At 44.0% G+C, this 13,032-nt stretch overlaps 1 protein-coding gene across 1 annotated transcript; it reads left to right on the top strand.

Moving 5' to 3' along the window:
* Positions 1–5,984: 5,984 nt before the first annotated feature.
* Positions 5,985–9,765, top strand: LOC105065750 (hemoglobin subunit zeta). Its single transcript, XM_074346714.1, has 3 exons — positions 5,985–7,245; positions 7,803–8,007; positions 8,115–9,765. The coding sequence occupies exons 1-3, from the start codon at positions 7,151–7,153 to the stop codon at positions 8,241–8,243; spliced, it is 429 nt and encodes a 142-aa protein (XP_074202815.1). The 5' UTR covers positions 5,985–7,150; the 3' UTR covers positions 8,244–9,765.
* Positions 9,766–13,032: the final 3,267 nt, after the last annotated feature.

Below are 13,032 nucleotides of genomic sequence, written 5' to 3'. Positions count from 1 at the left end.
TGGGCTGATACAGAAATCAGGACTCATGTATCAGCAGCCAGAGGGAATGATGGTAGGCTGGCCCTGCCATGGGCCTCAAGCTCCCCACCAGGAACAGAAGTGGGAACAAGGGTCTCCTGGACAGCGATGTGCCCAGGGCAGCCTCTGCTCACTGCAGGCCATGTCCTCAGACTCTTCCCTGCCAGCACCCCACATCTCTATGCCCTCATTTTAAATTTAAATTAAAAAAAATTTAAATAACTCTTTTGTAACCTACTTTTTTTTTAGAGGTAAGTGGATTCTTAGAAACTGAAACTCTCGACCCTTCCTCCCAGCCTGGGTCCCCCTGGCCAGGGCCAGGAGGCTGTGTAGAAGGCCAGGCCTTATCGGTCCCGCCACACAGTCTGGGCCCGATAGAGCCACGACCGACTGTCAGAGGGCCAGGCAGGGCTCGCAGGCCCTATCTCAGACCCACCACTGCCACTGCAGTGTTTCTGCCTGGGAAGAATCGCTCGCTCACGACAGTAACTCTAATCACCTGAATTCACACTGCTGTGTCTCAAGGTCACATGGCAGCAGAACATGATTCTTACGAGTGAGGTAGAGGTTAAAACAGTGAAACTAGGACTCCTAAGGTGACTTACCCTGCCCAGGGGCTGCTCTTGGGAGAGGGTCTGTAGAACTTTGTCTCAACATTCTGCTGGGAGACCAGGGCCTCTCTGAGCTCAGCCCCAGCTACGCAAGCTCTGAACAAGTCTGGGGCTTGGAATCCAGCCCAGAGACCAGCAGGCTCTGAGTCCTGCATGGGCTCAGGAAGGACCTTCTTGTGTCAGGTGGGAAACCCAGGCTCAGAAACAGAAAAGACTTGCCCATCTCAAACCTCAGTCTCCTCTCCCCGCAGGGGCTGATTCCCTCCTCCACTGACACTTTGATCATGTTTTGTAAACTTTCCAAGACTCCGTTTCCTTATCTTAAAGCATGAAATGATGATAAAACAAAACTCTTGCAGAGCTGTGAGGGTTGCATACCCAGCATGAAGAGTATCCAGTCTGCACCACGCCCAGTACTTTAGAAAGTGCTCCATATGGGTCAGCTAGAGCCAGACAGCAGGCCTCACCCGACACCACACACAGTCAGTCCAACGGGGACTGCTGCTCAGCTCAAGGGACAAGACAGTGAAGTCCTTAGAAAGGTGGCATGGAAAGTTGGCTTCACCTCGGCACACAACTCTTATTCCACTTTTTAAACAAAAATTGAAAGGGGGAGGTTATAGCTCAGTGGTAGAGTGCCTGCTTAGCATGCAGGAGGTCCTGGGTTTAATCCCTGGTACTTCCATTAAAATAAATAAATAAACCTAATTACCTACCCCTCCAAAAGAAGCTAAAAGAAAAAAAATTGAGGTAAAATTTGCATAATGCAAAATTAACCACTTTAAAGGGAACAGTCGGTGGCATTTCCTTTATTCATAATGGGTGCAACCAGGATCATGAACTAGTTCCAGGTTATTTTCATCCTCCCAAGAGGAAACTATGCAACTGCTCCCTGTCCTCCTCCCCACAACCCCTGGCACCCACTCATCCACTTTCTGTCTCCTGAATTTGCCTGTTCTGGACGATTCATATAAAGAGATTCACACAGCATATGGCCTCTCATATCTGGCTTCTTTCCTGGTATAGTGCTTTCAAGGTTCGTCCGAGTTGTAACCAGTGCAGTGCTTTATTTTTGTGGCTGAATAAAGTCTCATTTTGCGGAAATAACATAATTTGTTTATCCATTCATTCACTGATGGACAAGTGGATTGTTTCTACCTCTTGGATATTGTGTATAGAAAGGTACGACATTTTTAAACAGATTTTTTTTTAATCACTAAATTTGACTGCATTTAAATTATCTACTTCTGCTCCACCAAAAACAGCATTCAGAAAGTAGAGGCAAACCACAGACCCTGGGGGTGATAAGACACATGAAACTGACAGAAAGCTTATGTCCAGAATATTTTTTAAATCCCTATAAACCAGTAAGTCTGGCAACACTGTAGAAAAATGGCCATGACTGGATACTTCAAGAAATGAGAACTCCTAAACAAATAAATGAATAAATAAATAAATAAATGAATAAATAAATGAATAAATAAATAAATAAATAAATAAATAAATAAATAAATAAATAAATAAATACGAAACCTAAGTGGACAGTAAATATATGAACGGAGGCCCAACCTCATCAGTGTCAGGAAAGTGCAAATTAAGACCACGTGAGAAACTACTACACACCCACCAGAAAAGCTAAGATTTAAGACCAGGACCGACCATACCAAATGTTTGGAAGGATGTGGGGCAAGAGGAACCCTCATACATCATGTGAGTTGGTCCAGCTGCTCCAGAAAGTATCTCACATTATCTGCTAAAGTTGAGAATTCCCACGGCTTAGACCCAGCTGCCCCGCTCCCAGGAAAGTACCTCACAGAATGCTCACGGCAGCACTGTTCATAATAGTCAAGAACCGAACAACCCAAACATCCATCCCCAGTACACTGGGGAACTCGTGGTCCCTTCTGACAAGGAAACACAACACAGGGATGGCAGGGAACACCCCCAGCATGGCTGGCAGGGCAAAAACTGGCAAAAACAACCATAGTGCCTGAGGACACATATTTGGTGTTAAAAGGTATTGAAAGCAAGAGGTAAGTCAGGGTAGGGCGTACCTTTGGGGAGGATTGAGGTCTGAGTATGGGCCTCATAATAATTCACTCCTAGGACATAAGTCTATATTTCACAATGAATAAAGGTAAAAAGGAAAGGACCCCTGCCCACACCAATGCCCTGAAGGGCGTGGAGGTTTCAGACACAAGGTGGCTCCTATGGAGGCCAAGGATGGGGGAAAAGAGGAGGCCCTAAGGCCTAAGAGGAGGGGAGGACCGTCCCCATGTTGAGAGCCTGGAATAGGCATCCTGGTGTCCACAGTCATTGCCTCCTGTGCTGTCCCTGGCCACAGGCCCTAGATACTGCAGCTGGAGGGCTTCCCCCAGGCACTTCCCTCACTGAGACCCCTCTGTACTTCCCCCAAGGACAAACCTAGTACCTTCAACCAGAGGACCAGCTCCAGCCTCACCCAGGACCCCCAGACCCCCTCCCTCTGCCTGACCTTCCTTCCACCTGACCCTCAGCCTTCTCTGTCTCACTCGCTGTATTCTGTTTCCTCTGCCAATCTGTCTCTCTGCCTGTCCATCTCTGTCTCTCTCCCTGCTGACTTCTCTCCTTTCTAGGTGCTGAGGCCTTGGGAACAACTTTACACACCCTTCCTGCAGGCCCAGATCCTGCAGGTGGCCCTGGGGTTTCCTTCTGCATCAAGTGACAGCAAGAGGTGACCAGGAAGCACCAGGCTCATCCTGTCCATCTAGGAAGGAACTGAGAGGGGCAAGCCACAGTCTCTGTGAACAAGTGGGGCCCAGAGTCAGCAGAGCAACACTGCCCAGGAAAATGAGCGACAAGCATAAGGCCAATGGAGGGTGGGCACATCCCTGCAAGAGGGAAATTCTGTCACTTAAGAAGAGAGGGGAGGTTGTGAAATGTAAGTAGGGAGAGACAGGAAGGAGAGAGACCCGGCAGTGCTGCCTGGAATTGGCCTCCAGGCCACAGGCAGAACCAAACACCAGGGTATAACACCTGCCTGTCAGCTCAGCATCCATCAGTCGCTACCCCTGCCCTCAAACATCAACTCAATCTCAGGTGTGGAAGTGAGCACCGTAACACAATAAAATGCCAGGCACTGTGTTGGCATACAGAAGGTTCTCAATACTTGCTTGAGTGTACACATGGTTTCCAATCAGAGGGCTTATCTAAGCCTCACAGTTTTCTCCAAGAATAGTTCAGCAGAATGTCTCTGATCTCTCTACCCAGGAAATGTGTTCCTCTGATTCTGCAAAAAGTCCAGCAGACTTTTGTGCAGATAACTCTGACTAACCCTGAAACTCACCTGGAAAGGAGTCAGAACAGCCAAAACCATTTTGGAAAAGAAGAATAAAGAGAGATGAATGACTTTACCCAGTCTTTCAACAGCATTATTGAGATAAAATTCACATACCATACATATCACCCATTTAAAGTGTGCCATTCAGTGGGGAGGGAAATAGCTCAGTGGTAGAGTGCATGCTTAGCATACATGAGGTCCTGGGTTCAATCTCCAGTACCTCCATTAACAACAAAAGTGCTGGTAAAATAGAATAAAACAACATTGCTAACCTGGAATCTCTATTGAAAATATCCCTAGTAAATGAAGGAGAAATTTAAAAAAAATTTTTTAATAGTGTGCAGCTCAGTGGGCTTTAGTATATTCAGAGAGTTATGCAAATATCACCACAATTAGAAAATTTCATCACCCCAAAAGAAACCCCATATCCATTAGCAGTCACATCCTCCAACCACCCCAGTCCTAGACAACTTCATCTACTTTCTGTCTCCAAGGATCTGCCTATCCTGGCCATTTATATAAATGGAATCATACAATATGTATTTGTTCAAGGCTCACTCACCTATTCAGTACTTTGTTCCCTTTTATGACTGAATACTATTCCATTGCACTGATTCTACCATATTTTATTCACCCATTCATCAGCTGAAGGACATTTGGGTTGTTTGCACTTTGGGGCTATTACAAATAGTGGTGCTGTGACCATGGTACAAGTTTTTGTGTGGATGCAGGTTTTTATTTTCTTGGGTCTACACCTAGGAATGGAATTGCTGGGTCAGATGGTTACTCCATGTTTAACCTTTTGAGGAACTTCCAGACTGTTTCCCACAGTAGCTGCACCATTTCACATTCCCACCCACAGTGTCCACAGATTCCAATTTCTCCACCTCCTCGCCAACACTTGTTATCTTGTCTTTTTAATATAGCTGTTCTAGTAAGTGTAGGTAAGGTTAGGGTTAGGGTTTAACGTTAGAATTTTTTATTATAGTCATATTAATGGGTGTGATGTGCTATCATTTTTTGGTTTTGATTTGAATTTCACTAATGAGTTAAGCATTTTTTCATGTGATTATTGGCCATCTGTATGTTTTCTTTACAGGAATGTCTATTAGCCTTTCGTCCAGTTTTCAATTCATTATTTGTCTCTTTATTTTTGAGTTGTAAGGTTTTTTTTTCTATTTTGGATCAGTCCCTTATCAGATATATTCTAAGCAAATATTCCTGCCATTCTTGGGATAGTATCTAATTTTAAGAGTCAACAATAAAGTTACAGTAATACAGACAGTATAATCTGGGTGAAAGACACAGAGATCAACAGAACAAAATAGAGAGTTCAGAAATAGACCTGCAGAAACTGTCCAATTAATTTTTTTGCAAACAAGCTAGAGAAGACAATTTGATAGAGGAAGTATAGTGTTTTCAACAAAAGGTGTTGGAATAATTGGACACTCATAGGACTAACCGTCACACCTTACACAAAAATTATCACAAAACAGATCTTAGATCTAAGTGTAAAATGTAAACTATGAAACATTTAGAAGAAACCAGAGATGAAGATCTCTGCGACCTGGGATTAGGCACAGTATTCTCAGTCATGATTCTAAAAGCATGAATCTTAAAAGAAAAACTTGGTAAATTAGACTTCATCAAAAATAAAACTTTGGCTCTACAAATGACACTATTGAAAGGATAAAATAACAAACTACAAACTAGGAGAAAAATGGGCAAAAGACCAGAACAGATATTTCACCAAAGAGGACCGCAAATGAGCACGCAAAAAGATGCTCCACACCCCTGGCCATCAGGGAAATGCAAATTGAAGCCACAATGACAGATCATCTCACAACTGTCAGACTGACTAACACGTAGAAGCACTGAAAGGATGCAGGGGAAATAAGACTCCCCTTCACTGCTGAAGGGATGCAAAATGGTCCAGCCACTCTGGAGCAGTTTAGCAGTTTTTCACAAAGTTAAACATGCACTTAGCACATGAACCAATGATCCTACTCCTAGATAGGGTATCATCCTAGAGAAATAAAAACTTATGTTCACATAAAGACCTACACAACAAGGTTCATAGCAGTTTTATTTGTAATAGCTCCAGACTAGAAAAAAAAAAAACAATTGTTGCATGGGAGAATGAATGAACATTAACACCACAGAATACTACTCTGCAATAAAAAGAAACTATGCATACAGGCAACAACATGCATGGCCCTCGGGGGTATTACACTAAGTAAAAGAAGCCAGTCCTAAAAGATGCTGTATACTGTGTGATTCCATTTACAGGATATTCTTGAAAAAGACCAAATTAGAGTGATTGTCAGAGTTTGGGGGGACAGAGGAAGGTGAGATGGCAAAGGGGCAGCATGTGGGAGTTTTCTGGGTTGATGGAGCTGTTATGTATCCTGATTCTGGTGAGGGTTACACAAATCTATACCTGTGTCAAAATTCAAAGAGCAGCACACTAAAAAAATCAATGGTGCCATATGTTGAAATATAGTTAAAAGGAGTATTTGCCTCATGATGTTTAAATTATGGTATGGTGAGCAACACTGCAGTCCCTAAAAGCACATGACATTAGAAGGACCCTCTTTTATTGACCTGCCACCTCCTAAAGCTTTTCAGGGTCAGAACCAGTCACTCCCTCCCCCCTCAGAGCCCACTGGGCAAAACCATTGCTTTCTCAGAGAAAATCCAGGGATCCTAGAGCCAGAGGGAGAGAACTGGTATGTGAAAGGCTGGTCTAGCCACAGGACCCACTGAGGAGTGATGCAGGCAACGTGACATGAGCCAGCTGAGGAAAGTGTGTGGTCATCCAGCTTCTCCCATTTTGTGATTCTGAGATGGACAAGGACAGTGCAGAGCTGGGCTGCAAATGCAGGAGGACCTCCTGGGCTGGCTGGGCCCCTATCTCTCCTGGAGTCTGGTCAGGCTGCGGCCAACACCCTCCCTATTCTCCCTGCCTAGGCCCAGCAAGGGAGGCCCAAGTGATAGCCCCTCATCCCACCAGGCCCACCAGGCCTGACTGCCCATTGTCACTGCATCTGATAAGAGACCCCACCACCCAAACCCCCTCCCCTCTCCCAGTGATGACCACAGCCTGGCCCCCACCCTGGCTTCAGGTATATAAGAGGACCCTGGGGGCTGATTACCATGGAGGCCAGTTCTGAGCACACCTAGCTCTGGGTCAGCCGCCACCATGTCTCTGACCAAGGCTGAGAGGACCATCGTTGTGTCCATGTGGGGCAAGATCGCCACACAGGCGGACGTCATTGGCATGGAGGCCTTGGAAAGGTGAGTGCCAGCTGGGCTGGATGTACCCGGGCAGGTGACTGTGGGCCAGAGAGGAGAGGACAGTAAGGACAGCGGTCAGTGAGGAAGGGACAGGGAGGTGCGGTCAGTGGTGGGGACAGGGGATGGTGGCCGGTAAGCAGGAAGAGGAGGTGAACTCGGAAGGGAGATGACTGTAGGGCTGTGTCTCTCCAGGCCCAGCACCCAGGTCTCCACAAACACCTGTTGAATGAATGAATGAGTGAGTGAGTGAGTGAGTGAGTGAGTGAGTGAATGGGGGAAGAAGGAAGGAACGTGGGAACGATGGGGCGGTGAGGGTGAGTGAGATAGTACCGGGGCCATACTGGAGCCTGGGGCAACAGGAAAAGTCAGCAGTACTCATCCTGCCTTTACCTGAACTTTGCATATTTCGGTCTACGTGGGTTTTTGCGTTAATATTGATGTTTTAATACACTGCGTGAAAATACCACGTGTCCAGAACGCTGGGTCGGCGCCTGGACCGTCGCGTCCTGGGGCAGTGCCGTCCCGACCTCGCCTCACCCCCGCCGCCCCCCCCGCAGGCTCTTCTCCAGCTTCCCGCAGACCAAGACCTACTTCCCGCACTTCGACCTGCATCCAGGCTCCGCGCAGCTGCGCGCGCACGGCTCCAAGGTGCTGGCCGCCTTGGGCGACGCAGTCAAGAGCATCGACAACGTGGCGGGCGCTCTGTCCAAGCTCAGCGAGCTGCACGCCTACGTCTTGCGCGTGGACCCGGTCAACTTCAAGGTGGGCGCGGGGCTGGGGTCCTGGCGGGGCCCGACCGAGGCGGGGCGGGGTCTGGGCGGAAGGCGCCCGGGGCCCGCGCCCTGAGCCTCCCTCCCTTTCCGCCCCAGCTCCTGTCCCACTGCCTGCTGGTCACCGTGGCCTCCCACTTCTCCGCCGACTTCACGGCCGACGCCCACGCCGCCTGGGACAAGTTCCTGTCCATCGTGTCCTCCGTTCTGACCGAGAAGTATCGCTGAGCGCAGCTGCGGCCCCCCAGGACAGGATGCGCTCTCCGCTACTCCAGGGGGTCTCCAGCCCACCCCATCTTCCCCAGGACGCGCCAATAAACGAATCAACGTGCATCTTGTCTCTGTGGTCACTGGGGCCACTGCGGGTTGGCAGAGGTGGAAGCGGCTGGGGGTGCTGCCTGGGTCACACGGAGGGCTGCGGGAATCCTTGCACTGACCCCCAAGGTCTCTCGGAGGGCAGAGGGCAGCTCCCGCGACATGGAGGGCACTCACTATCCGGCACAGAGGAGACCCCTTGCCTTTACTTCTTAGGGCGTCGCTAGAGTCCCCCGACCCTTTGTCCCTGTGGTCCGCGGTGACACTTTTTCTTCTTCCTCCGGAATATATACTATTTGCTAGTTTATGCAGGATCTTAGAAAGGAGTTGATGAATCCATTCATCCATCCACCAATTCACTCTCCCATTAAACAAATGTTTATGGCATATAAGTGGCCCCAGTGTCTTTCTAGGCTATGGATACAACAGCTAAAACAAGCAAAGTTCCCTGCCCCATGGAGCTGACAATCTAGTCGGGGATACAGATCACAGTACACACGAGGGAAAAAAAAAAAAACCGAAAAGAGGCACAACCTTGCTCATAACAAGAGAAATGCAAATTAATATTAAAAGTAAAACTCCACTGAGAGCCATTTCTTATCCACCCTAATAACAAAAATCCAAGACTTTGACCACACTCTGCTGGCACCCCCTGCTAAGTGGTGAGCTGAAGCTTGCTTGAGGATACACAAAGCAGCAGGGGCAGCTATGTTTGCTAAAGTCTAGAAAACCCAAAAGCCCTTCAGGTGGCACTGACAGAGTAAAGGGTAAACCATGAACATTCACACCACAGAGAACTGGGAACTGAAATTTTTTTTTAAATGAGGGCAGTTTCTAGTAATGGTTGTGATGTAATAGCCAGGATTTATTAAGTGAAAAAAGAAAAAGAAGTAATAAAGAAGTAGACTGGTGTATATACAGCACGGTCACTTTTTTGTAAGGAAGGAGGGGAATTCAAGAATGTGTGAGTACACACTTGTGTGAGCGAGTTCATTAACCCGTGTGTGCCCTCATGAGTGTGTGTGTGTTTGTGCATGTTTGCTTATTTTTGCAAAAAGGCACTGTGGAAGGATGAATTGGAAAAGACCACAAATGACAACATGGGTGGGGTTGGAGGGAAGCTCCTCCAAATCTAACGCTGCATCATTTCGACCTTTGAATCTTGTAAATTTGGGGGGGAGTAATGAAGTTTATTTAATTAATTAATTTATTTATTTATTCATTTATTTATGTGGAGGTACTGGGGATTGAACCTAGGACCTTGTGCATGCTAAGCATATGCTCTACCACTGAGCTATACCCTCCCCCTTGAATCTTGTAAATATTTAAGATCACCAAAAATAAAACTTAAAAGAGCAAAAACTGAAAAGATCAAAGTCAAAAACAAACTTATCCCAGGTTTTGCCACCAAAAAAAAAAAAAAAAATGTCCACGAGTTGATCACACACACCACAACCCCTCTCCCACACCCTGTCTTCAAAAACCTTTCCCTGAAAGCCATTGGGGAGTTCAGGCTTTTTGAGCATCAGTCTCCCAGACTCCTTGTTTAGCACCGGCAATAAACACTGCCATTTGACATCACATGGCTCCTAGTATCACCCAAGTCTTCAGCATCACCTATGGTGATAGTCAGATCTTCTCTTCTTGTGATAAAACGTAACATTTACTGTTTTAACTATTTTAAGGTGAACATCTCAGTGGCATTTAGTATATTCATCATGTTGCACAACTATCACCTACCTAGTTCCAGAAATTTTTCATCACTCTGAACAGAAACTCTGTGCCCCTCAGCCCCTGGCGAGCAGTCTGCTTTCTGCTCCTGTGGATTTGCCCATCCTGGACACTTCATACAAAGGGAATCATACAACATGCCAACTTCTGTGTCTGACTTCTTTTACTTGTCACACTGCTTTCAAGGTTGATCTCTGTTGTAGCATGTACCAGTACTTCCTTTTCTATGGATGTATAATGTTCCATTGTAGGGAAATACCAAATTTTGTTTATTCTTTCATTGATTGGTAGACATTTGGGCTGTTTGTGCCTTTTTGGCTATGTCAATTGTGCTGCTGTGCACAGTCTTTTGTTTTCTTTTTAAAAAGGTAATTTTGCCCCAATTTTTTTTAATAAAAGTATTTTTGTTATTTTGGGCAAATTTTTATAGTCCTTATATACAGTAAGACACTTAGGGAAGTAGTGAGCTCCTGCCAAGGATTTCATTTCTTCCATATTTTTACTTAGTAGTTACATATTTAGTTATATTGAGGTATAATTGACCTACAACACTATGTTAGTATAGTGATTTGATATTTCTATACACTACAAAATAATGACCACAATAAATTTAGTTACCATCTGTCATCATACAGTTATCACAATATCACTGACTATATTCCCCATGGCTGTACGTTTCATCCCCGTGACTTGTTTATTTTGTAACTAGAAGCTTGTGCCTCTTCATCTCCCTCACCTATTTCACTCATCTCCTCACCCCTCTCCCCTCTGGCAACCACCAGTTTGTTCTCTGTATCTATGAGTCTGTTTCTGTTTTGTTATGTTTGCTCGTTTGTTTTGTTTTTTAGATTCTACATCTGAGTGAAATCATAGGTACTTGTTTTTCTCTGCCTGACTTATTTCACCTAGCATAATTCCCTCTGGGTCCATCCGTGTTGTTGCAAATGGCAAGATTTCATTATCTTTTATGGCTGAGTAGTAATTTGTTGTATATATGTCCCATATCTTCTTTATCCTTTCATCTGTTGATGGGCACTTAGTCTGCTTCCATGTCTTAGCTGTTGTAAATAATGCTGCTGTACATTGGGATGCATATGCCTTTTTATGTTAGTGTTTTTGTTTTCCTTGAAAAATGCCCAGAAGGCAATGACATCTCTTTTGAGGCATTTCCACACTGTTTTCCTCCTTACTGTAAATTGCACTGGTTTACATTCCCACTAACAGCACACAAGGGTTCTCTTTTCTCTACATCCTCACCAGCACTTGTTATTTCTTGTCTGTTTGATGATAGCATTTGACAGGTGTGAGGTGCCATCTCATTATGGTTTTGATTTGCATTTCCCTGATGATTAGTGATGTCGAGCATCTTCTCATGTGCGTGTTGGCCATCTGTACATCTTTTGGAAAAGATCTGCTCAATTTTAAATTAGGTCACTTGTTCTTTGATGTTGAGTTGTGTGAATTCTTTGTATATTTTGGATAATAACCTCTTATCAGATATATTGTTTGCAAATGTCTTCTCCCACTCAGTAGGCTGCCTTTTGTTTTGTTGATCATTTCCTTTGTTGTGCAAAAACGTGTTCGTTTGATGTAGTCCAGTTTGTTTGTTTTTGCTTTTATTTTCCTTGCCTGAGGAGACATATATAAAAAAAAATTGCTAAAACTGATGTCAAAGAGTATACTGCACATTGCAAAATGATTATAAATCAATAAAAAATGTTTAAAAAAAGAATATACTGCATAGGTATGCTTCTAAGTGTTTTATGGTTTCAGGTCCTACTTAAGTATAATTCATTTTGAGTTTATTTTTGTATATGGTGTGAGAAAGTAGTCCAATTTGATTCTTTTGCTTACAGTTGTCCAGTTTTCCCAACACCACTTATTAAAAAGGCTGTCTTTCCCCATTATGTATATTATTGCCTACTTTGTCATGGGTTAATTGGCCATAAGTGCGTGGGTCTATTTCTGGGCTCTCTATTCAGTTCCATTGATCTGTGTGTTTGTTTCTGTGCCAGTATCATACTGGTTTTAATTACTGTAGCTTTGAGTATAATCTGAAGTCAGGGAGCATGATTCCTCCAGCTTTGTTTTTCTTTCTCAAGATTGTTTTGGCTATTCAGGGTCTTCTGGGTTTCCATACAAATTTTAGAATTATTTCTTCTAGTTCTGTGAAAAATGCCATTGTAGTTTTGATAGGGATTGCATTGAATCTAGGTTGCCTTGGGTAGTATGGTCATTTTAACAATATTAATTTTTCCAGTTCATGAGCATATTATATCTTTCCATCTGTTTGTGTCATCTTCAATTTCTTTTATCAATGTCTGTATTTTTCTGAACACAGGACTTTTCCCTCCTTGGTTAGATTTATTCTTATGTATTTTATTCTTTTTGATGCAATTATAAACAGTATTGTTTTCTTAACTTTTCTTTTAGAGCATTTGTTCTTAATGTATAGAAATGCAACAGATTTCTGTATATTAATTTTGTATCCTGCAACTTTACTGTATTCACTTATTAGTTGTAATAAATTTTTGGCAGAATCTTAGGGATTTTCTATATATAGTATCCTGTAATCTGGAAGAAGTGACAGTTTTACTTCCTCTTTTCCTATTTGGATTCCTTTTATTTATTTATTTATTTATTTATTTGGTCTGATGGCTGTGGCTAAGACTTTCAGTATTATGTTGAATAAAAGTGGTGAGAGTGGGCATCCTTGTCTCGTTCCTGATCATAGAGGAAATGCTTTCAGCTTTTCACCATTGAGCATGTTAGCTGTGGTCTTGCATATATAGCCTTTATTATATTGAGGTATGTTCCCTCTATACTTACTTTGTTGAGAAGTAGTGGTTTTTTTTTTTTTGTCATAACTGGTTCTTGAATATTGTCAAAAGCTTTTCCTGCATCTATTGAGATGACTATGTGATTTTTATTTTTCATTTTGTTAATATGGTGTATCACATTGATTAATTTG

Source organism: Camelus bactrianus, chromosome 18 (assembly GCF_048773025.1).
Source record: "Camelus bactrianus isolate YW-2024 breed Bactrian camel chromosome 18, ASM4877302v1, whole genome shotgun sequence".
Taxonomy (NCBI): Eukaryota; Metazoa; Chordata; class Mammalia; order Artiodactyla; family Camelidae; genus Camelus; species Camelus bactrianus.
Note: the sequence above shows the minus strand (reverse complement) of the source record. Positions and strands in the feature narration are given on the sequence as shown.

What these genes read in the sequence shown, in the direction of transcription:
- LOC105065750 (XM_074346714.1), top strand. Translation starts at nt 7,151, where the DNA reads ATGTCTCTGACCAAGGCTGAGAGGACCATCGTTGTGTCCATGTGGGGC. An exon ending in GGCATGGAGGCCTTGGAAAG is followed by an intron (nt 7,246 to 7,802) that starts GTGAGTGCCAGC and finishes CCCCCCCCGCAG; the next exon opens with GCTCTTCTCCAGCTTCCCGC. An exon ending in TGGACCCGGTCAACTTCAAG is followed by an intron (nt 8,008 to 8,114) that starts GTGGGCGCGGGG and finishes TTTCCGCCCCAG; the next exon opens with CTCCTGTCCCACTGCCTGCT.